The sequence below is a fragment of the Falco peregrinus genome, chromosome 2 (assembly GCF_023634155.1).
Source record: "Falco peregrinus isolate bFalPer1 chromosome 2, bFalPer1.pri, whole genome shotgun sequence".
NCBI classification, from domain to species: Eukaryota; Metazoa; Chordata; class Aves; order Falconiformes; family Falconidae; genus Falco; species Falco peregrinus.
In genome coordinates this window covers 84,870,894-84,895,641 of record NC_073722.1, presented here as the reverse complement: position 1 = coordinate 84,895,641, position 24,748 = coordinate 84,870,894, and the positions used below count along the sequence as shown (strand labels likewise).

Genomic DNA, 24,748 nt, shown 5'->3' with positions numbered 1-24,748 from the left:
GACCCTTTCAGTATTAACTCTGTTTACCACGGCTGTACCCAGCACGGCTCCCACGGTTTGCCAGGCTTCCCCCTCTCCCCATGCCAGGTCAGCTGAGGTAATGGCATGTTGCTCAGCACAGTAATTTTAACTGCACAGAGTCCAAGCCTGCTCAGTGGCTCAGCACGTGGCTCGCTCGGGCAGGGCTCTGCTTCGCTGGGCTGGCATCGCTCACCACCCCAAAGCCAAGCCCAGCCGATGCTGGGAGAAACAATTCTTCCTACACTGTTTCCACCAACCCCACCTCTGCCACAGAGAGGGTAAAAAAAAGAAGCTAGGACAAGAAATAGTGGGGGGAAAAAAGAGGTGCTAGCTAGCACTAACAGACCCCTGTTCAGTGAAACCAGAGATGTAAGGCACACTATGTATTTATAGGTTTCAGCAGTGCCCAGTTATTTTTCTGTGAAGCTCTAAGGCCTTGCTGGCAAAGGAATTTGAGCCTAGCAGTTCCTAGAACAGAGAATGATGGTATGCATCCCTCATCCTTGTTTGTACTGGAGGAGCTGCTCTTCCATCCCTGACACTAGAATGACTTTGTGTGCCCTCCCAGGCTGACAAAGGAGGAGGACACCAGGACTCTGGGAGGGACACAGTTAAACTAAGATTTGGTTTGAGCCAGTAAAAAACACCCTCACAGCAAAAAACTGTGCCTTCGAAGCACACCGCACAACAAAATAACCCAAGATACCACAGCTAGCAGAGTTTCCTGAAAAATACATTAGTGTTGGAGACTTGCAGTACTCCAGTGTTATCGTCATAATTTATTTATCCATGACACATAAAGATCTCATCCAAAATGAGTCCATTTTCCAGCAATGACTTTAGCTTTTGTATGGTTTTAAAGCCAAGAAACAGGCAGGTCAAGCAGTAGACCTCAGATGTCACAACACAGACTGAAGATGGTGCAGATTAACAGCCTGTTTGCCTCCTCTTATCTCTCAAGTCTAAAATGTCAAGATTTGCTATGCTACAGTATTATTTTCCAAGGCCATCTTTTTGAACACAAGCAACAGAACTGCCTCCTTCCCCCCATGCTCTAGAATGTACTTTGCCATGCAAATTGGCACAATGAATGTTAGCTATTTAGATCAGTGCTATTAAAATTGTGAGGCCTTTGGGCTTTCTCCTACTGACATGGGCTCCCCGCCTCAGAACAGCATTTCACCTGCCAGCATCGGCACAAGCCCGGCAGGCAGAGACCGCTGGTGAGCATGCAATGAGCTCTTCTTCCCCACCCTGTTCCCAAGCTAAAATGCAGCACTTCCATGGCGATGCGGTGGTGGGTGCCAGCCTGCCTAGCCCCAAGGAGAATGAAACCAAACCCTGGCACTGCTGCAGCTCAAGAAAGAGGTCTCTGGAGCAGCTTCGTGTTTCATCCTGTGTTGACAGGGCTACCGAGGCAGTTTATTCATGTTTACTCAGGAAATAGCACAGACAGCAACTCACGTTAAAGAGATAAACTGACTCTGGAAAGCAAGGAATCTGCATTTACACAAAGGCTGCTTCAGATCTGACTTCTGTAGTGAAAAAACAATGGTCTTGGATCTACACTTTGGAGGAATTTGGTAGTTAAAAAGTGGAGATAAGTGAAAGCGGTGAATGCAGGCTGCATAAAGGGCTCACAACGAAGGAGAAGGACTAATCCTCTACAAGAACAGACATGCTCTCCTTTTACAGCTGTTTCATTTCTCCCCTCGCCTGCATCCTACTGCATACACCACAAGCCAAAGCAGCAGCGGGGCAGCATGATCAACACAAGGAAGCTCATTAACTGTAGGGATTTCTCGGTATGAGGGACTACCTCAAAAGGTGAGCAGCCAAGTTTTAGGGGAAACAGAAGCTCTGCTTTGTGCTCACACAGACTATCTAGCTCCAGCTATGTGGTGGCATTTTTGCTTTGAGTTGTTCTGTTTAGGTGTTTTACTCCATCACACCCTCTGGTTCAATTCAGGAGAGTATGCAGATGCCCTAGATTTAATCCTGGTAGAAATCTGTCCCCCCAAAAAGGGAAGTCTCAATGGGAAACTAAATGCATAGCACAAGCCATTAGTAACAGCTCTAGTTTCTTGACAGTCCCTTCTACTATCTCTTGGAGCTATTTAAGCTGATAAGGAAAAAAATCCACCTACAGCAACTCAGTGAACTTCCTGCATATGTGGCTGCCATCAGCAGCTCTGCCAAACAGAAGCTAACTTTCTGGTTAAAAAGGGCCTTCCAATTTCTGGATGTGTAATCTGGAACTTCAGTCTTGTCTCTATACCAGGCTGAGGTTTTCAGAGCAGGCGTGAGATTCTGCTTCAAGAGCTCAGAGATCAAAAGAAAAGACCACAGCAACCAAACCAAAATACAATGACAAATCACAGCACTAAGCAGCTAGGTAACTTACACCCAAGTGGGACAAAAGCATTATCTTCCCCTTGAAAACTGCAGCAGTATCCATTTCCATCGAGGTTATAGTATTTCCTCCTATTAGCAGAACGGACACAAGCAGTTGCTGCCCTGACACGTGAGAAATGGCAATGTGATCTGCAGTCAGGTATGGCAGGTTACAGGCAAGACTGCAGTCTGGCTGCTCACATGATTCAAGAATTGCCATGAGTTCTTCTCAAGGCTCGCAGACTCAGGGAAGCCATATGTGGGACAGGATCACTAGCTGGCTCTTGAAACCACTAACGATCCTGAATTTTTGCAAGGTAGGAGAACAGTATCTGCAGAAAGACAGAATGCCAGCTCTGGCAATCCACTACTGCCTGACTTTCTCTGGGCCACATCACTGCTAGTTTAAGGAACGGAGGTAGGCAGGCAGCCAAATATTTTTACAGTCAGCCCCCTGAGTGACAAGCCAGGAGCAAGCGAGGACAGGTGTAAATACAGAGTAAACAAGTGCATACAAACAGCAACACTGGAAAATGCTTACTTCGGCATCAGCATCTTGTTTTTCTCATAGAAGAGGCGAAGATCCTGTGGGCTGCTGGCCTGTAAGGAGAAAGAAAACTAGTACATGAAGCAGTTGACAATAAAGGGAAGGGATTAGCATTTCTATCTGAACCAGCAGAGGAAAATGATAACCTGCAGCTTGCTTTAGACTGAAAAGCCAGCATTGTGCCAGAGTGAAAATACAGTATTTCAGCCTGCTGTCCTTTTGTCCCTGACCTGGTTCTGTCCTACAGTCCCCTTCCAAGGGCTGAGCTTTGGTGCAGTGGGCTCTGAGGCTTAGGTCTGAGCTGGCCTAATAGCCTCACCCAGGAGGCTAAATAATTGCAGACGTGAGGAGGCCCAAATGATGAATGGCAGATCCTGCTGAGAACATGGATTAATGCTGTAGGGCATTTAGAAAAGGGACAGAGAGCCTGTTGATAGGCAAGGGATCTGCAAAGAGACTAGGAACATAGGGAAACAGCAACTGAATTAGGATTTTTTTACTTTAATTCCAGGAAGCCATAAGGTCTGAAGCCACAGCTCCTACTTGTGCAGCAATATACACAACTGCTGGGGACACTGACAAGAAGATTCCAAATTCTGAGAGAACTGATTTAAAAAAAAAAAAAAAGCTAGGCACAACAAGAGGCTTACATCTGAGGTTAAAAATAAAATCGCCAGTATAGAAGCACAGATACATAAAAATCTCCTAATGTCATTTCTCCATTTGTTTTTATGCAACAAATGATATAGGCCAGTAGATGAACCCTAGCGTCTCAAGCTTTTCTGCTTAGGCAAAGTCTCTTTATTAAAGGCAGAGCAGGCTGGCTGGCATAACACAGACATGAAGGTACACATAAACAGGGAAGAAAGATCAGAGAGATTCATCTGCAATCAGTTATTGGTGCAGCTGAGTGTGTAGGAAAGTGTGAATGAGGCAGCAACAGGCAGCTTCTCCTGAGTTCAGGGCAGGCTCAAAAAACCCCTCAAGCCTTCCACCTACTTCCACCTCTAAATTAGAAGCATTTGAGGTCAATTAAGATGCTCAAAACAGCAAATCAGAGAAGCCAATCTGCAGATGGCCATCAAAATACCACTGATACAGCACAGCTGGAAAAGCAGCCACATAAGATGCCATTTCAACATCACCTCCTCCCTCTGGGTGAAGATGAAAATTAAGGATAACTAAAAGCTCAGTACAAAACCTCAAGAGAAACCAAAGGGAAAGTCTCAAAAGCTGCTAATAGACTCATGTTGCATTGACCAGGACAGCATTTCTTGCAGTCTTAGCAACCCAAGCTTCACAGCTCTCCTATCAGTTTGTAACTGGATTCCTAGAAGGCGGAAATAAGAAAGATTTCCTGGTTCTCCTTTCTGCAATAATGTATCCTTTGCTGTTCACAGACACAGCAGGGACCCAAATAGGAGGTGCAAAAACTCTTTCTAACATTCATTGTAGTAGTTTGTGATTTAGCAAAACACCTTGTTACGTAGACACCAAACAGCATCAGGTTTCCAATCACTGCCACTCAATTTGATTTATTTCAGTAAAACTCTGTTTTACACCACTCCCCTTGCAGATCTTGCCCTGTAATTAGATTCTTAATATTTGGCAAACTTTAATAAGGCAAGCACACATGCTGCACCAAATGGCTTGGCCACAGTGCTCTACATGATGAAAAATACGCCTGACAGACATAATGTACAAGGAGGAACAGAACTCCACTGCAGGGAAGCAAACTGTTTGCTCATATCAGAGATACAAGCCTTGGCTATTTGCTCTGTTCATTTCCTGTTGCAACAACTCAATTGTTTCACAAATAACAATGATGCTCTGATCTATTCCAAACAGGGATTTTTGTTGTCAGAGATTTTCCTGGCAATAAAGACAGAGTATATTAAAAGGAGCACACATGCAAAGCCCAGTTCATTAGAGAAGGTTTCCAAGCACTATCTTGGATAGAAACAAAATCCTCAGTGAAGTTCCCCTCCTCTTTGTACAAATTCAAGAGATATCCCTGTAGGGATGTTGCCTCTCCACATTCTGCTGCCTCAGTACAATTCCCACTTGTTCTGTAAGAAACACTTCCAGGGAGTCAGGTTGCTGCCCTCCCAGACCACACTTCCTCACCAGGGCTGTTCCCAGGAGCTCACAATCCAAGGTGGGTCTCCGATACAGGTAGCTGTCTGCTGGGCAGTAGAGCCATGTTAGTGAGGGCCCACAGACAACTGTGGATCACCATTAATGCAGTAAAGCCAACTGCATCTCATGTATTAACCAACTGAGTCACACAGTTCTGCTCCTAGCAGCAGGCTCCAGGCTTGCAGTAACACGCCCACTGCTTTCCTGCTGTTAGCATCCATTTCATAAAGCACTGGTACCTTCAGCCACTTTGCTCGCCTCTCCTTTAGTAAGTAGTGCTTCTCTGAGAAGCATGGAAAAAAATATGCAGAAATGTTCGTAAGACGCTAAAAATGCCATTTTAATTCCTTCTTCTAGGAAGCTAAGGACTTTGGAATCTGCCTTCCAGGCAGATACACCCTACTGAAGAAAAACACCAGAAAAAGCACATTTTGGGCACCTAACAGCGGGACCATTCAAGGTACACAGAGCCAGCTGCTACCTGTAGGACAGCATCCATCTGTCAGAAACAGGGATGCAGAATGGACAGCTCCGTTTTCCCCAAGAACAGGAGACACACCAGCAAGCCAATTTATGTCCTTGTTCCCCCTCTCATGTTACTATGGAGCAGTTGTGTTAGTGTAACTGTCTCTGTTTTTTTCTGTTCTTTCTATATACAAAGACAAATGGACAAATTGAATCCTGCCACTCTGCTACCTTGTCCCGAGCAGCAGTCAAAATATGTCGAGCCAACAAAGACATTCAGCGTAACCCTGCCAAATCCCACTTGGTGCTGGCTGCCTGCAAGTGAACTGCATGCAAAAAGCACGCAGGGTAGTGCTTCCAAAAGCGCTCAGCTCTGGATTTGTTGTGCTGGGCAAAGGCTGGATGCAAAAGCCTGGCATTCGGTCAGAAGAGCACCAGAGACATCCACAGCCCCTGTGAACAGAACTGTCTAGTCAACACTTCATAGAAGGCGTATGGTACCTGCTCTGTTCTCTGAAGTCTTTCCTTCAGGATTTCTGGGGATTTGGAGGTGCAGAGAGGGGATTCAAGTATGTAAGAAAATAGTACTCATGTTTCTAGCTCAATAGTTTTAGGGAAAAGCTTGATAACCTGCTGTAAAATACCTTCTGCTTCTGCAGTCTTAACGGCTGATATTTTAGGATTGCCACAACTAAGTAGCCAGCATTCAGGGGAACTTAAAAGCAAAAGGACCAGAAATAACCAAAAAACCTCAGCCCTAAACCCTTTTCTTTAGCTGCCCATGAATGTTTTTCTCTCCATTCCCAACAGAGCAGGATCAGACCCACAAACACTAGTCCAGAAGCCAATGGCCTGCTGACTACAGCAACAGATCAATCACTGACCTGTCTCACCAGAATAACTTGCTGCTGCCAAGAATATCTGTCCCCACTGGCACAGGGCAGTCCAGAGGAACAGCTTTGGGAACAGAAGGGCAGCCTGCCTGGAAAATAATCCAGGAGTTCAAATTCTGGGTATAAAATCCTCCCTGCCCTAGTCTTCCTCAAAGCCCATTTCACAACATAACAGTTGTTGTAAGTGATACGTAATCCTAGTACTTATGCAGGCAGAATTAACCCAGAAATAAAGCAGTGGGCTTGGTACACCAGGCTTAGAAATTAATTTTTCACCTAGCAGCTAGCTGGGATGATAACACATACAGGCAGGTTAACTCTTTCAGAGCTGCCAGACCAGGCAGTAAAATTTATATTCCACAGAGGATCTGATGCCCAAGTGGACCCATGCCCCTGCCAGAGACAGCTCTGACACAAACTGCATGTGCTTGGCAGTGCACCTGCTTACTGAGAGCTGCACATTTTTTAAAGGGGTCACACAGCAGAAATCAACAGGAACATCTGTGTGATTCTCCCCACCCCTCAGAAAAAAAAAAGAAAAAAGAAGGAAAAAAAAAGAGATCGAGGTCATTTAATTAAACTCTACAGCATCCAACAAGGACTAGATTTTTTTTAAAGATATTTTAGACCTTGTGTAAATCTTTCTTCTCTGCTTCCGGTTTTGCTTCTGGATGTCATTTGGCTGTGGTGCCCACATCACCTGATGGGGGGCAGTGGGTCACAATTTTTTCTGCTCAGGTAAGGACAAGAGAAAACCATTACACTTGTAAGGCACTTCTCGGTACTGGTCAGCAAGACGAAGATACACGCTGTTCAAGTCCTGTCCTCAGCGACAGAAATGCAGAGATGCAGGTGTAGACCACTCATTAGGCAAGGCAAATTAACAATTCTACATTAATACAGTGCTCAGCAAATCTGTTTATAGGGATTACGAATCCTATTAATCTCATCCCTATGGCAGTCTCACTATTATGTTTATGGGCATGTTTAATACAAAAAGCTCCTTAAGACAGCTTCACCAGCCACCCTACCAACTGTTCACATCTGAGCATCCACAGCTTCTGCATGCGGCGAGGCAGGGAAGGGACAGGAATGGCTCTGGGAAGTTGCCCTGGGTGACCCAGCTACAGATAAAATAAAAACTCAGACAGCTAGAAATCTCTGTCAACCGACAAGCACTTTCTGGATTGACAACTTCCTCAGCCTTTCCACACATTTGATCTTTTCTCCATCTAACCCAGCCCCCGAAGCCCAATTCAATTTTTAAGCAGCTCATTCCTCCTCACTGCAGGTAACACTGGAGTCCTTTTGGTTTGCAACCTTGTGAAGGTGCCTTATCAGCTCACGCAGCCAACAGCTAGAGTGCCCACACGAAGCATGTTTCACACCTGTGCTCCAGCCTCCCATAGGAATCTCAGTTAAATAGAGGTGAGGGGGTGTCCTTGCCAGCCTGGGGGGGGAAGGCACAGTGAGGATGTCGCCTGAAGAGGTTAACATCAGAAATCCGGTTCCTGGCTGCCCTGTACAACTGGGTCTGCTGGTGGTGCCTTGTGGCATCAGGCTGTTATCTCCCCACCCATTTGTAGATGTCCCTCCCAAACCCACTCATTCCTAGTCATGATCTCCCCATCACCTCTGTCCACTACCCCTCTCTCCTCCTACAAACCCTGTAAACAAAAGCTTCTCCACTGCTCAGTGACCATCAGCAAATTCTTAGAACACAGTCATGCCGACAAAGAAATAAAGCCCGTTAACCTTTAACCAGCTTCCCAACACCTGCCCTGGACAAGCTTCTTTCACCCGAAACTCGCAGCTAAAAGGCAATTTGTGACACATGTGGTCAAACCAAATAGATGGTGCACTGAGAACCATCTGGCCTGAGCCCTTCTCTCTCCCTGATCAAACAAACCCACAGCTGCTACTGTAGTAACAAATGGGGCCTGGAATTTTGCTTCAAAATACAAACCCCAGAAGAGGAAAGGTGTGGGGATAAACTAAAATAGAGAAACAAAAGACCCTCGTCCTCAGTCCAACAGATGTTAGATGTATATGGGAAAGAGAGAAGTTACCCAGTCAGGCAAGCACAAAGCAAGGATCAGGACCTGCTGGCCAGGGGCCAGAACGTCCCTTCCCTGCCCACTGCAGGGCAGGGTATGGCCATGCCTATGCCAGAGGGACATGGGCACACAGGGCCGCCCTCGCCCCTGGGTGAGCTGGATGTCACATCCAGGCACAGAGCTGACTGCTGGCTGCCCACCTACCCTTTCAAAGCCTTGGCTGAAGGGCTAAACAAAGCTGATGAACATTCAGTTTTATTACCTGTGAAAGGTCTTCCTTATAAGAACAAATGTTTTCAGAAGAACATTTTTGTGACATGCTTCAATGACCAATGATGAAAGCCACCAAATTCTTTTCAAAGAAATCAGATGCCCCATGGCTGTGTGTGAGCTACTAAGCAAAGAACACCTATGATAAAGTCACCTCATTAAATGATAGCTACATCATTTGAATGCGCACAGTATCAAGGTGACTTTAGAGACGAAAAGGTACCAAGTTACAGAGCGCAGGGCTCTCCTATGCATGCAGACTCAAAGCTTCATTTCTTCACCCTCACGCCTTCTTCTTAATGCACAAATATTTTATTTTATCCTAACAGTCATTTTCTCCTCTCAAACAAAAATACCAACACCAACAAGTGGATGCAGCCGGTAAATGGGAGCCATTCAGGAGTTCCAGTGTACTTTGTAAGGGTGTTTATTAAAAAAACCCATGCAACAGAAATGAAGTCTTGCTCTAAATACAGAGCAGGCTGGCAGACAGAATATAAAGCACTGGAATGGAAGATTCTTAGTGCAGCAGGGAAAAATTACCCTGAAGGAGGTAATAAGAGGGCCACAGTTCACATTTGTCCTAACTGATCTAAGAAGCTGAAGAGCTGGCATTAGCTGACACTGGCATCTGAATGTGAAGTTTGGTCTTTTTCCATGGATTAGAGATGAGCTCTACAGAGCTCAAACATTAGAGAAGCTAAGAAGTATCAGCAACTCAAGCATCTCTCTGCTACGCAGTGAGACAGCAAGGAAAAAAACCTGACAAGTACAGTACTTTAAAACAATGGTTGCAAGGGGGAGTCTGCAGATCTCATTCAGCATTGGAGAAGCAATACACAGCATGGCACGCTTATGATTGGGAACAAGAAAAATGCACTGAGTCTAGATGAACTCCAGCTATATATGCTTAAAAACACGTGAAGCAGACCTGAAGAAACTTGCATAAGGCTGTGATGAATTCTCCATCGTTTGAAAAATTAAAATCAGAGAATGCCTTTCACAAAAGATATGCTCTAGCTCATCCAAAAGTTATGGCATAAATTACAGGGTGGAGTTTTACTGGACTGTGTTATATTTGGAAGGGTTCAGACTTGATGAACGTAAACATTTCAGGCTGGAAGGGATTGCTGTGAGATGACAGATAAGATCCCTCTGACAAGATCCTACTTAACTATTCCAAAACCAACATCCATTTAGCTGCAATACACCAGTTACCACCAAATCATCCCAAACACTAGCTTGCAATTACAATCTTCATTATTGTCCTTCCATACCCAACAGAACTATAATTATAAATTATACACAGAGTACAGTTGTAAACAGAAACTGATTTTTTAAAGTGTGGGCCTGGAAAAACACCACCAATTTAATTGATTCATGATAGTTTTCAAAATAGATGGTCCTTCCTAAAGATTTATAATCAGGAAATACATTCCACTGAGATACTAGAACATGACTCTCCTCTGGGCTGTAACACATGCAGGATTACAACATATTAAGCTCTACATCATCAAGGTGGACAGCCAGAGCTCCACGACACTGGATCTATGTGAGTTAATATTACAGATGACAGAAGCCTTAGAGTAAACAGTTTAAAAGAAAAAAAGCAAGACAGTCAGAAACACTAGATCTAAGCAACTTACCTGAAAAGGAGCTTTTCCTGTTAGACACTGATAAATGATGGTTCCTATACTCCAGAGGTCAGCTTTGGCATCATAGTGTTGAGACATAATGACTTCTGGTGCCTTTTGGGGAGAGAACAGAAATCTGTTTTACAAAAGATGTAGCTTTTTTTTTTCTTAAACAGCTGCAAGAAAGAAACAGAAGTCACTATTATGCTTTAAAAATTCTTGAGCTGGATTCCTCAATAAACATGAAAGATTTGCTCCTGAGAAGACTGTAAGATTACCTTGAAAGGGCCAATTCCCTAATTAAGTGGGGAAAGCAGGCACTTCCAGACAGGTAGACAAGAAATACCCTATACTGTCAGGCTGGTTTGGGCAAACTCAGCACTTTCCAGCATACCATTTCCTGCTGAATCCACCTGTGCTTCAGTGAATCCTCACTGAAATCGCACAGATAGATCTTCTAAACCAAAGCAAGTAACAGGTAAATGATCAAGAAAAGCAAAGGCTCACACTGCACGGGTAAGCTTCAGCCTCCATCCTGACCTGCATCACTTACGCACTTTCCTCATTTAGCCCGAGATGGCAGCATATTAATTATGCTCCAGAGCCTGCTGCCAAGGTCACAGTCTGGGTTCAAAGGCAGATCTGTGTGTTTCAGCCCAACAGCTTGAGCCCTGCTGTGCCTCAGACTCCGGTTTCTAATCTCATACCATGCCCTCAGTTGCTCCCTCCCAGGCTTGTTCCAGAAGCTGGAGCTGGTGCAAGCCCACAAAGCCCCGTGGCTCATCAGGCAGTGTGCCTTAGAGGCGGCAGCAGAAGAGGGACAGAAGGGCAGCCTTGTTAATCCCACGTGTCTATAACAACAGATTTCATTGCAGTGCTGCCAGCATGGAACAAGATCAATTTTCTAGCTCTGTTAGAATTAAAGGCCACATGTAACAGGAAAAATATGGCAGCAAACATGCCGTGGACAGGAGCTTGGTCTGCCCCTACAGGAAAGCAGGCATGAACCTAGCAAAACCAAGGACAAGACCTGCACAAGGAGGTTTCAAGTCTCACATCATGTCGGGGTTCAGCTCATTCTGGTGCGGGTAAGATACCTTTCTTTTTTAAAAGAGCAGCAGCAAAGGGCTACGAGCTAAAACAGCAAACAAGGGCCTGCCCTGCTAGCAGATGGTCCCAGGGCTCCTGCAGAAGGTGCAGAATAGTAGTAGCGACAGACTTCAAACATCCTCTAAATCCCAATTGAACCCTCCCTCCCCATCTTCCTTCAAATCCATCAGTAAACAGAGAACAATATAAAACATTGAGATCCCTTGTAATGTCCAGAGCTGTTTAAAATAAAAAACAAAACAAAACAGAAAAAGGTCATCACTAGTTTCCTCCAGCCCTTTAAAAAAAAAAGCAGCAAGCTGGATGTTTTCATTTACTTTCACAAGAGACTCTGAAAAAAAAAAAAAGTATCACTAAAAATAGACAATTCAGGAAACTCTCACAGGAGAAAAAAAATTACATCATCTTCACATATAGCAGAGTTCAAATAAACATCGTGCTTCAAAAAAGGGAGAGCAAGAAAGTCTGTTTTGCTTGAGTTAGTACTGTGGAACAGACTACTGAACACGCCACCGCTGTGCAGTGCCACACAGTTCAGCCTGGCTCTGCCCAAAGAGTACAGGCAAAAAAAATTCAGAGTGAGTTAGTGTTCAAAATCAGATTCCTACTGCTCCAGGGCACTTGTAAAAATTTCAACCTAAATTGATCCACATCATCTTTCTACTTTGAGCTCAGACACCCACGTCCCCAGAAACTATTACATGGCTGGCTTCGACATTTTTATTTCTGGCCTGGTTTTGTCATTTTTAATTTCACCAACTTGATGTGACACAGAGATCTTGACTGCTGCCATAAGCACAAGCAAGAGATCTCCTCCTCACATACTGGTCCCAGAATGGAAAGTGCAAAGGGGATGAAAGGGATCAGTTTGGGTTTTTTAAACACATCTGTTTCACAAGCTAAGAAGTCATCCTGGAAACAGCTGGTTTGATGAAAGAATTGGGGGGGGGGGGGGGGGGGGGGGGGTAGGAATGCACAAAAAATGAGCAGGTGAGCTCCATTTACACACATCTGCCAAGTTGTACTGCAAAGAACACAAGTTAGCCAGAATGGCAAAACTTCTGCCTGCATAGGTCCATAGATCTGAACGGATTTTACAAAAATGCTGTTCAACAGGGACCTTGCTCCTGATGCTGTTGCATTAGCAAAAAACAACTGCAAAGCCTGAGGTGACAACAGGCTTGTGGAACCACTCTGGCTCACAAGGGCTTGCTGAAGCAGTGATTTACAGAGGCTCCTCTCCAAGGAAGCAACATCTCAAATACTTCACACATCTGGCTGTATCACCCCAGCCTTCACTCTCTTTTGTCATTTTGCTCACAGCAGAGGAAACAGATTTAATTTCTCAGTGCCTTCAGTGGAGAGGCTCTAGTCCCGTCTGGAAAGATGCTGTTTCTGGGAGCAGGCAGCAATCAATACTCCATTTTGTTCAGTTTCATTTATCCACAGCTCACCTGAAAGTTAGATGACAACACAGGCACCTGTTGCCACACACTACCAGCAGCTAGAACTTTATGAAGTCTCCCTGTATAATAGGTGGTTTCTGACAAGTAAAAAAAATTTCACCTTTGAGGGAAAGACTAGTGAAAAACAAAGCCTAGGGGGGGTTGGGGGGGGAGCGGGAAGTAAAGCAAGAACTATACAGAAAAACCTGCAGGCAAAACACACACTTACCATGTACATTGGTGAGCCACACAATGTTGCTGCCATCATATTATTCTGCAGATATCGAGCAAACCCAAAGTCAGCTACAAAGAAAAACAGGGGTAGGTCGGCGTCAGATACCAGTTCTAGAGAGCCTGTACCTTCTCCAGCTGATTGCCCCAACTTTCCTTTCACTTCCTATGGAACTTCACAGCATGTGAAGTACCCCACCTTAACCAGACTTCAATGGCTCTCTTCTCAAGCAGCAACATCCTTGTACTAGTTACTAATGCACACTACAGACACTACAAAGGGTAGACCAAGCCATAAAACCCCCCACCCATTCAGAAGAACGGACTCCCATCCTTTTTTCAGAGATCAACAGTCACTTCTTGCCGTCCCCATTTGCCTGCAATTTGAAATGCCAGCTGCTGAGAGTTGATAAAGATTTCTTGACTTCAGTTAGAGTGTGCCACCTCATACTAGCTAGCTCATCTACTGCCATCTCCATTGTTAATTTAGGAAACTGAAAGTTCCCCTCTGTTGGAAAAGTTGCTATGTAGCAGACATCCAGTAGAAACCACTACTTGCCACCACCCATATTTCTAGACCAGCCCTACTGAACAGTCTTGCTCTATTACTTCAGAAGAGCTCCAAGAGTGCTAACCCCAGCACAAGGCAGAAAGCTGAGCCACAGTTCACCTGGTGGCTAGAAAAGCCAGGGCCAAGGAATACCAAGACGAATTACCTCCGCAGGTTACTCAGCATCTGATCATATGATACTTGAAGGTTCTCTCAAGGTTACCAGATATTTCAAGCTAGGAGACTGACACAGTTGTTTACACTGTCATCTGTCACTAACGAATTGGTATGACTAGCTATTCCCTGGACCAGGTACTTCTCAGGGAAGTGGGAGGGAGAGGTTGCAGGGCACATCACACCCGTGCCCACAGCCCTCCTGCTTGCATATGTGGCTCCCAGTCACTTCCACCTCCCAGACAACTCTGCACTTAAAAAAACCCACAAAACCAACCAACAAAAAAAAAACCCAACCCCAAACCAAACTACTTCAGCCAAAATGGGCAGCAACATTTCAAACTTTTCCACTAGACCTAATTTCTCAGCTGAATGAAAGCTTTAATGCTTGCTCCACAGCACAGTTTTATCTAATTGGTGTCAGCTTCAGCTTGTGAACTGTAACATAATCAAAAGTCCACATGTTGAGGGCAGTAACATCCAGCACACATTTCTGAGGGACTACAGGGGATAGATGTGCTCTGCAACTGATTTCTGGAGTATCTGTCCCAACTACTGGTCCATCACTGCCACTTGCCTAATGTGCAAAAAGTGAATTTCTTCAAGATGCAGCTGAGCAGCCTGCCTCTAATTCAGGCTGCTGAAAACTTGCTTTTAGGCGTGCCTGACTCCCACTGGGCTCACCAAGGCCAGCCAGGAGAGCAGCCTTGAAGACACCAATATTTACCTCAATACTATTAAAAGCTGAAGACAAAAGTCACAATGCCTGCTCATTCCTGGCAAGCCTGGAGATTAAATGCCAATTAAGGCAGGCTGGTATTTGCATTTACCAAGGGAGCCACTGTTCAGCTGGAAGCAGAGCAAGGTTCTTTTGTGTTAGTCTGTGCCCTGGCAGAGCAGAAAGCTCTTGCTCCTACTGCTTAGAGCCAATGGAAGGTTACGTCTAGCAGAGGAACTAAGCGGGGATGATCAAAAACATTAGGGCATTTTAAGAAGTGCAGTAAACCTCTCCTCCTCCTTGACAGTTCCCCAAAGAAAGACTGAGGCTTGCCACCATCACCAAACTCTCCTGAGAGCCGTCAGAGCAACACTTGTAATGGGCTCTTACCGATCTTTATGCGAATGTTGTTGGGATTTGACTTCCTGCCTCCAGCATAGGAAAGGAGAATATTCTGTGGTTTCAGGTCCCGATGGATGATGCCTTTGCTGTGCAGCATTTTCATGGCACCTGCTATCTGCTGGAGAAAGAGCCTGATGGTGTCTTCACTAAGTGTCCGCATAGCTAGGAAGGGGGAAAAAAACCCACAACAAACCACAGATGAAAAAATACAATGCCAGTTCTTTGAAGAGCCCAGAGGGCAGATTCTCCACAACAATCGGCCATCATTTGTCATTTTTATTTCCACATATGGTATTTTTTCTCCACACACTATTTCTGAACGATCCCTACAGGCAACAAGGGAGTGCATTTGCATTCCCAGCTTATCCTGCAGTCAGGGCTGCTTTCGGCCCAGAGTTGCTCCTGGCAAGCTCAGCCAGCAGCAGACGCTGAATCTGGGTTATCACCTGGGTCTGATCATGACACCTGGGGAGGCTTAGGGCTCGCCCCAGCAAGCACTGCCAGCCAGACCCAGTGCTGGGCCTGGGAAAGGTTGGTAGGTCAAATTCAGGCAGCTGGGGTACGTGGCCAGCAGGGATCTGCACCTTCAGGGTATGAGCCCAAGCCTGGGCCCAACCCATGTGCATCACCACCCACCAGACCCAACTGCAACTCCAACCCCAGATCCAGTGTTAGGGTGAACTGTGGTCCCATACCTAACAACATATCCCTCCCAAATGGCCCCTGCAAACTGCCATTTGGTACCCTCCATCCTGCACCCGCAGATGCAGCAAGAATGTTTCAGAATGCTTTCATAAGCAAGTGCTTTCAAAAAATAATATATCAGTAATCAGAACATGGATATAGGGAAACCCTGAACTGCATCCTCCTGAGATACGGGCTTCCCAAGAACTGTGGTGTAAAAATAAACTTTGAAGGGATTAAAATAACATCCAACTGGCTCTCCTAATCAGTGATGTGACATTAGCTCTCATCGTTTTAAGAGCTATACATACAAAACTCTTGCCAAAGCTGGGGGCAGTCTGCTGAACAAACCCCAGGATCACCAGTGCTACCAGTCCTTGTCAGCCACTGAGCCAGTCAGGCTTAAAGCAAACACTGTTCCATTTGAATAAAATAATTTTTCTTTTTGTAAAAGGTCCCTGTAAATTACTTGGGACTTCATTAGTGTTTTTGCAGCTATTCTCTGGTAAGACATAAAAACAAGCTGGCAGGAGCTTCAAAATGCTACTCTACCTAGCCAGCTAGAAGGGAGGAATCCTTACAAAAACACAGATGAGGCTGCACACAGCTTTAACACAACACAGGAAATTAAGTATCTAACTTTTAAAATACACGCATTCAAAATAGCAAGGAACACAGATCAGTTAAACAGCACTTAGAAAATAAGCTCCCACTTCTCCCAAACCTCACTGCCCTAGGAGGAAGCAGAAGCAGAGCTAAAGTGTCACCACAGCTATCAGCTGGTCCTCGACTCATACACGTGAGACCAGGGCACATGTACACAGCACTTCCCTCCCCTCACTGGGCTTTCCTCCTCACGAACTGGCACTCAGCTGGAATCAGAGACTCCTCTGCAACAAGGGGAGATTCTGTGAAGGGATTTGAAGTACATGAAGAGGCAGCTTAGATGCAAGCCTTCCAAACCCACTCGCACCTTCTGAGAAAAACACTGCCACATCTTTAACAAGGCTTCCCTGACCCCCTGCTGAAATATATGCGCATACTCAGTCCTGTACCATTTTCTGTCTATTAAAGGTCCAGTATCTTAGCTGTGCTCAATCTTCTCTCCAGCAAAAGGTCTCTGCAATAGTTCTGCGATTCCTATTCAAGGAAATTATTCAGGAATGGTGAAAACACCATCTTTAAACGAAACCAGCACAAATGCCAAAGTTTTTTGCTCAGTTCAGCTCAGGCCCAGGAAAGGACAGGCTGTCTCATAATCCCCCAAACACGAAGCAAGACTTGAAACTTGGTAGTTCTTAACATTATTAAGCTAGCAGGCAATTACAAACTCCTGGCTAAATACACTCTGCCTCTAGCAGAGACTGTGGTGCCGAGAGCCTTGTTCTGACCTGCAGTCCCAACAGCATGCCACATCTTTAAGGCGTTACCCTCTCCCTTATATAACGTGGTGCCTATAAGTCTAACACAGCACTAGCCACCATCCCTCAGCAAACCAGCTAAGCCTCCCTAACGTGGATTCTAACTCTTTATTCTGAAAACACTGCTACCAAGATCAGAAAAATCCATTCAGTCAAAGAAAATAGGGCCTCTAAGCTACCGATTTCTGCAGAATTTAAGCTTTTCCACTTCACAGAAGTCTGTACAAAGCCCTCAGCCCCACAAAAGCACTGTTTTCCTGACACACAGAATCTAAGCAGGTGTCTTAAGCCTGCAGACAGACTCCCTGCCAGTGCAACTGCTGTGGCACAGTGCAGCTTCCATGTTGCAGCACACCAGAATTAGACAGGTCTGTTGGATCCTTGGCAGCATTAAACCTTACAAATCCAGGTAGTGCAGCAAGGCATGACTGTGACACCGAGACGTTACCCTCTAACAGAGAAGGGACAGTCAGTTACTTGGGGAGTGTAGGCACATACCCTTTACCTCCCTCCATTAACAAACTGGCTGTAACACACAAAACCAAAAGTCTTTGTGTCTCATACTCAGCCCATCAGTCTACTGCATGACAGCAGCAATCTCCAACTGAAGGAGAGAAACATAAATACAAGTAGCAGTTTCAGCAACTTCAGGATATTGGTCCACAAAAGGTCTCCTAGACCAGCTACCACTGGCAGAAGGAGGGAGAAGATACAAAAGACCTATTCAATTAATGTGGCACCAAAAAGAAAAAAAGTGTGGAGAACAAAACAACTCTCTTTGCTACATCCCAAACAGGGAACTTGTACTTCTATCCCTGTAGAAAGGAGATACTCTCATCTTCACCAGAAAACTGCTGGCAAAGCACCAAGCCCGCACTGAACTCTGAGCATCCTTGTGGATGTCCATGGTGAGCAATACATTCTTGCAGAGAACACTGTTTCACAAGCCTTGCTTTACCATTACTGAGAAGTAATAATATCCCTCTGTTTATTTTCATGAGCTCCACTTCAGTGACGAGGCACTCAGCTTACTGCCTTGGGAACAGGCTGCCACACAGGTCACTAGATCAGAGCAAATATTTACTGTGGGTCAGCATGGGGCCCACGCGCCTTGTAGCTCTTGAGGAGTAGGAAAAGGATGAAACCACCTAAAATAGTGCCCTGATCAGCCTGGCTGAGATGTTCAATCTGCCAAGGGGCTGCCAGGTAACTTGCAGCATAAACAGCCCTTGTTAGCTGATCCAAGGGTAGACACATCGGAGTACACCCGCTGATGTTACATGACAGCACCATTTTGGAAAAGTTATTTAGGAAAAAGAACTTCTCCTCTTACCCACAGGTGCCACAAGTGTCTCTAACATGGGCCCAATCCAAATCAAACTGAAGTCTGACAGACCAAGCTGATTTATTTGGGGCCCATCTTACAATTAGTGCAGCTCCACCTGCACAGAGCACAGCCAGTGAGACTCCCGTGAAGTCTTCTGTACAAGTCAGAAAACCTATTCCAGAGAGGTCTAGCCTTATCATTGGTATTTCTTAAATTACCAGCTGTAGAGGGCAAGCAGTTACACAGCAGTGCCTCCCACCTCTTGTTTGCAAAAGGGTCCCCCACACTACTTGGCATTAGCTAGAAGATAACAGCTCCTCGCATGTGTTGCGGTCAAACCAAGAAACACCCTGCTCTGGTACAAGGTTTTCTTCACAGAGATGTACTCTCCAAGAAGCAGCTAGAAGGAAGGTCAGAAACAGGCACTTATGAACTGGCACTGACACAGGCTGTTACGGACAAGTCACAGAGCTGAAGAAGTTTCAGATCAGCCCGCTCTGACCTCCTTAGTACCCAAGGCCACAGAATTCCAGTCATTCCCGTACTGAGATGGTCACTTCTGTAACACTTCCCACAGCTGTACCATGCACAGTGGCAATCTGCCACTCTCAGCTCAAAACATAACCTATGGTGGGCTTGAAGTGAAAGCAACACCCAGAGATCTATCAGAAGGGAAACTGCATCGTACGATTGAAGAAGGATGCAGAAGTTGCGCTTTAGTAGAACACACACCACCTTGGGTTGTATCAGAGGGGCTGACCAACAGCATCACTCAGCCGAAACGCATATTGTATTGAAACGTGCATGTACGCACGTCCTCCAGTTACAAAGACAAGGAGAATTAGAGTGCCTTTGGATTCAACACCGAATTACCGTATTGCCTAATGCCTGTAATTAGAAGGCAGAATGGACTTGGGAAGCTTACAAGCATCTCATTCAATGAGAAACTAGGGATTTGCATGCACAGCTTGCATAAATGTTACAGGAACTACCAGCAAAAATGTCTGAGGAGTCAGTGGGAAAGTAGATGTTGCAACTAAATACCATCACACAATTATTAAAATAACTGAAGCAGCACAAACCCACTCAATAGAGATGAGCCTCCTGCGCACCAGTGAAATACCCTGGAAGAAATCTGAACTTTCCAAGATGAGATGTCAGGAAAAAAGTCATTATCACCAAAAGCACTCTGAGTACCTGCAGAAGCTGGGAGAGGAGATACCCCAAAGGAGCATGTGATGGAACAGAGAAAGCCATGTGATGTAAAAGCTGACACTCATACCTAGGCTCTGGAAAACAGAGATCTCTGCTGCAGTGATGGGAATACCTAACTTTCCTGCTGCAGTCCCTTACTTCTGGAAATCTGTACCTGCTGGCTTTTCTTTACTGGCAAGTGGCACACAGACATTAAGAGTTAAAATAAAACGAGCAGCTGTTGTGACTGGGAAATTGGTGCTTATTTACAGTTGTCAAGGTAAAATATTTTACTAGTAAAAACAGAGCTAAAGGTAACTTTTTAAAATTAGCTCAGGCAAAGAAGATTCAAATCTTACCACAGGCAATGCTCAAACAAATCTAGTTGGGGTAAAACTAAGTTTTATTCAGAAAATACGATTTATCATCACTTTCTCAAACTAGCCACCGATTTCCTGAGTAGTCTCATTTGGTAAACAAGGAAGTGAGCTCTATTAATAGCCTAGCTAATTGCACACTGTGCTTCACTTTTTTCTCTGATGAGTGGTGGAAGGGAGAAGACTACAATGTACACATACGAGCAGTAGTATGGACAGGAAGATTTTCTATAAACCCATATTTCTATAAATCATTTGGCCAGAAGCTGTGTTCTTGTTTACATACACAACTTTGCCAACAAGGGTGCACAGCCCAGCGCTTTCACAGCAAGGCTGACTTCATGTGCACAGAAGCTAAAAAACTTTAGCCTTCAAAGCCCACACATTGGTAAAACTGAAGTTTGCAATTTTTTAAAAGCATTTAATTAAAAAAATTTCATTTGTATTCAAGGAGAAAAAGGTGGTACCCAATGCAAAACCATTTTCACTTGGTATTCATAACAGCATCACACCACAGAAGATGCTCCTTTTAAAGCACAGCGATACCCAAGAGCTGCAAAACAGTCACTTATCCAAGACAAAGCACACTAAATCTGGATTTTAAAAAAAAAAAAAAATTCCCATCACTTCCCTCTCACCCACATTTTAAACAAACAGAACACATGAAATGCAGAATATTCCTTCATTTTCCTTCAAGTACTAAATCCTTTCTGAAAATTGAAGTCCACAAGCATAAACCATTACCCTGTGTGAACAGAGTGCAGCATACTAGCATCCAGCCCCAAATTATCATTCTAGGGATACCAACACTAGCTGTAGGGCAAATGTAAATTTAGCTTTTAATCCTTCAATCTTTGCCATTTCCAGACATCCTGTACCTCAAATAAGGAGCCTGAAGTATTACCCAGCTGACTAGCTTTTAATCTGAACAACGTGAAGAAACTTTGTTTAACCATGACCTACAGCCACACACAAAATGAGATTAAAGTTGTCTCTTCACATTTAGTAATCTTCTAGTTAACATGCAAAACAAGAAAGTAATTTTAAAGAAAAAAATACAGTTAGGCCAACAGAAAATAAGGGCCGTGCCTGACTGTAGCTAAGCAACTTGTTAAACACGCCATCCTCCTACTGTGTTGGTACTCAGGTGCAATGGGATTTTCATGCAGGCCAGGAGCCTGTACCTGTGCTGCGGGCTGCACTGAAAAATACCTTGGGAGATGGAAGCCTGGTCCCAGCAATACAGCTGGACAACAGGCCGAGCATGTTTCATTTGGTTTGGTGGCAAAGACACACTTCAGTCTCACCAGAAGGCTTGTCAAGGCACCACAGTCGCAGACACCTGTGCTATATTCTCCCAAAGACCGTGGTTTTCACCGCCTTCACAACACTACCAGCTACGCTACAGTCACCCTCATCACACTAAGGAAAGAAGTGTGCTCTGCCCTAGATGTGGGCACACTCTTAGGGGTAAACTGAAATATACTCTTGGGGGTCTTACTTTAATGCAACCCTACACAACTGCAAGGCTTCAGTATAAATAGCTTTTTTTTTTTTCCAGTGACCAAGAAACAGACAAACCATGTCCCTAGGAGAGTTAAGATGTGTTTAATCTAAGGCCATTGTAACTAAAATATATAACTACTGACAACAATTACTACTGACCTACATAGGAAAGACTACAATACTAGCTTTTACCATCATGGAGTCTCAGTTTTAAAATTATCATCAAGGGTGAACCTCTTAGAAAAGGAGCAGTGATACTCTGTTTATTTTGCAGGAGTTAAAAAAAATAAAATACACAGTGTTCTTATTTAGATCTTCCACAAACCCCCGCAACTTTAATGAGATAAAACAGTCGGTGTTTTCTTCTGAATACAGAAGATATTCTCCATATTGTTCTACTTACTGTGAAGATAGTCTGCCAGGTCACCACCATTACAGTACTGTGAATAGATCAGAAAGCTCAGTTAATGCAAGGCAAACCAAACATTAAAAAGAATAACAGTAAACTTTACCAGCATGGCAGGCTTATAATTTTTAAACATAAATAACCACACCCATCAAAATATGTATTCAGAAGTTGGCAGGGAAAACTCCATTCCAGGAGGTTCCTCTTCTGTCCCATTTCCCCTAAACATTACGTCGCATTATAATATGCCAGCACTAACTAGCTTTTGTGCACATGCACACCCATGTACATGCCCAGCAGAGAGAATGACAGAACCAGAACAAAGCAGAAGGGTCACCACTCAGGACATCACCAGAAAGCTGGCTGAGAAACGCCAGGGAGCAGCCACAGCTGACAGCTGGAATTCCCCACATGGTTTTCCACAGCACCAAGGAAAGGCAACAAGACCTCACAGTGAAGACTGCACAGGAAAGTAAACATTCAAAAGCTTGGCAGGCAGGCTGTGTCAAGATAATTCTCTTTCTGTGTATCTTTGAAGCAGATACTGCCCAGTAACACCTATTTGACCCTTGAGGTAAGATGTCTGACTGATTAAACCCGTGCCAGCATGACCTTCTGACAGCAGCAATATCAAAAAATCCCCCTGGCTGCTATTGTCACCCACACTGCTCCAGTTCTCAAAGGCACAGAGCTGCAGATTAGATTTGCAAAAGTATCACAGGTGAGACTGCAAGCAGAAAGCACTACTTGTGTAACAAGCTGGTCTGCTTAAAACAAGGGTTAAAAAAAAAAAAAGAAAAAAGAAAGGATGGCGGGGGGGGAAGACACACACACACACTTGCTTACCTCCATAACCAAATAGACAGAGTTTGCCAGTTCCTGGGGAAACAGAAAAATAAAAGATTTATGTATTTAAATATTTCACACACTTTACAACTGCTGCATTTGCTTTTAAACAGGTAAACTGTGCTCTGTTACGATTCCAGCTGAAGAGAGGGTAAAAACTTCTTTATAGGTTAATTCCTGAAAAATAGCTTACTTTCAAAGTGCCAGGTATTTAAGCACGTTATTCCTTTCCGAGTGTGCTTCTGTTTAACCAAGCAGATCTCCTGTATTGTGGCTTGGGTTCATGTTGGGTGTCTTCATGTTCCTTTTGGGCTCTGGGGATTAACAGCAGTATGCAATGCAGACACTGGCACACTATCATCTTAGAGCCTTAATCATTTCCACATTTAACTCAGCCCTTTACAGCAGCTATGCCCACAGGAACAGTGCTAGCCTGAACAGAGAGATAAAAGCAACACAATTTTGGGGCCTGCAAACCCACAGCTGAGAAGTGCCCAAGAGTCACCTTGGATTTGAGGGCAAAAAGGAAAGATCTCAGGTCAAAACCACAATATCGACCAACCAGTTTGGGGCAGCTAAAGCTTTCTGGATTATCATGGGGGTCAACACCAGCACAGTTCAGCCCAAATGCTTGCCTTCCTAAGTTTGCTACAGATGCTGCACTGTGATGCTTCTTACCATCTTGGGAGTTCACCTCCAGCCTCAGCTGACCACCTCCACCAGCTCCCTGGCCTTTGGTAGCCCCTACAAGGCAGCACACCCCCAGAGCGAGCACTGGCCACCGTGGAGGAGTGCCCTGCAGCCAGGGAGCACCACAGAGCCGCATCGGCCCACGTAGCTGTGCCACATGCATGCTGACACCGGGTGGCTGCCTGGCATGTGTCTAGCACAGCTGCCAAACCACTAGCAGAGAACAAACGTGAGAACAGCCAGACATTTCAACCCTGGGTAGACCCAGAAAGGCAAATGAGACTACATCTTCTGTTCCAAGTCAGACAGAAACAGCCCTGCTACACAAAGCCTGTGTGCTGGAAGCCTCCCCCGAACTCCAGACGCAGCCCTGACCAGCGCAGGCAGCAATCGCCCAGGTGAGTGGAGAAGCTCTGAGAGCAGAGGAGGAGACCACTCCATTTCTAGAGCGCCAGGGAGCACGCCTTGACTTACAGGCTGTTTAGACACCTGCCTACCTGACTCCTCTTCCGAGCCCCACTACAATTTCAAAGAACCCCAGCACCCACCCTACAAGCCTTTTCGTTTCCAAGCAGTCTCCACTGTCTGCTCTCGGCCCCTTTCATCTCTGTCTGCCCACAGGACTCTACCTCCCATCCAGCCTGTGCCAAACTGCCTCTGTCAACACCTCAAGTCCTCAGCACCTCCCATCATTTCTCTTACAGTCCTTTTTGAACCTCACAACATGAAATCTGTGTTTCCAGATGCTTGCTGGAAGACTGGTTGGAGGAAGGGGGGAAGAGGGGAGGAAGCTGAACTACCCGTGATGTCAGACTCAGCCCACAGCTGCCTGCAGCACAGCCCACCCTCCCCTAGAGAGGCTGAAGGCACCATGCAGCCCAGCAGCCTCCGCTCACATAGCTCCCCTGGCTCAAGCATTCACCAAACCCCAGGGCTGGCCATCCCCAGCTCAGCTCTTACAGCTGTTTTCACTGCCAAGCCCTAATGAGCTTTTTGAAAGTCCCCGTGTTTGTCCCAAAAGCAATCATGTGTGATACTTCAAGGCCGAGTTTGTTGCATTTCCTTGCATGACAAGTACTGCTTTAAACAGGATTTGTTTTCCAACCTCTGCACTTAAAAGCAGCGCGAATTAAGTCATCCACTTTCACACAGGCTTCACATGAAGTGGGAAACCAGCCTGTGGTTAAAAGCACTAGCCCAGGGATGGAGCACAAGAAGACGACACCAGGCACTGTCACAAGTGTTGC

General features: G+C 45.1%; 1 protein-coding gene across 7 annotated transcripts in view; it reads right to left on the bottom strand.

The window, feature by feature from the left end:
- The window catches only part of ULK1 (unc-51 like autophagy activating kinase 1), an 81,970-nt gene that overhangs the window by 42,443 nt on the left and 14,779 nt on the right, over positions 1 to 24,748 (bottom strand). For 5 of the 7 annotated variants that reach the window (XM_055795008.1, XM_055795011.1, XM_055795010.1 and 2 more), the window contains exons 5-10: positions 22,812 to 22,844; positions 21,963 to 21,999; positions 15,039 to 15,212; positions 13,205 to 13,278; positions 10,433 to 10,534; positions 2,957 to 3,015 (exon numbers count right to left, since the gene is read on the bottom strand). In XM_055795008.1, coding sequence (XP_055650983.1) covers positions 2,957 to 3,015; positions 10,433 to 10,534; positions 13,205 to 13,278; positions 15,039 to 15,212; positions 21,963 to 21,999; positions 22,812 to 22,844 — 479 coding nt within the window. Of the gene's footprint in view, positions 1 to 2,956; positions 3,016 to 10,432; positions 10,535 to 13,204; positions 13,279 to 15,038; positions 15,213 to 21,962; positions 22,000 to 22,811; positions 22,845 to 23,004; positions 23,122 to 24,748 lie in introns of those variants that run through there. The other 2 variants (XM_055795014.1, XM_055795015.1) reach the window with 2 other exon arrangements.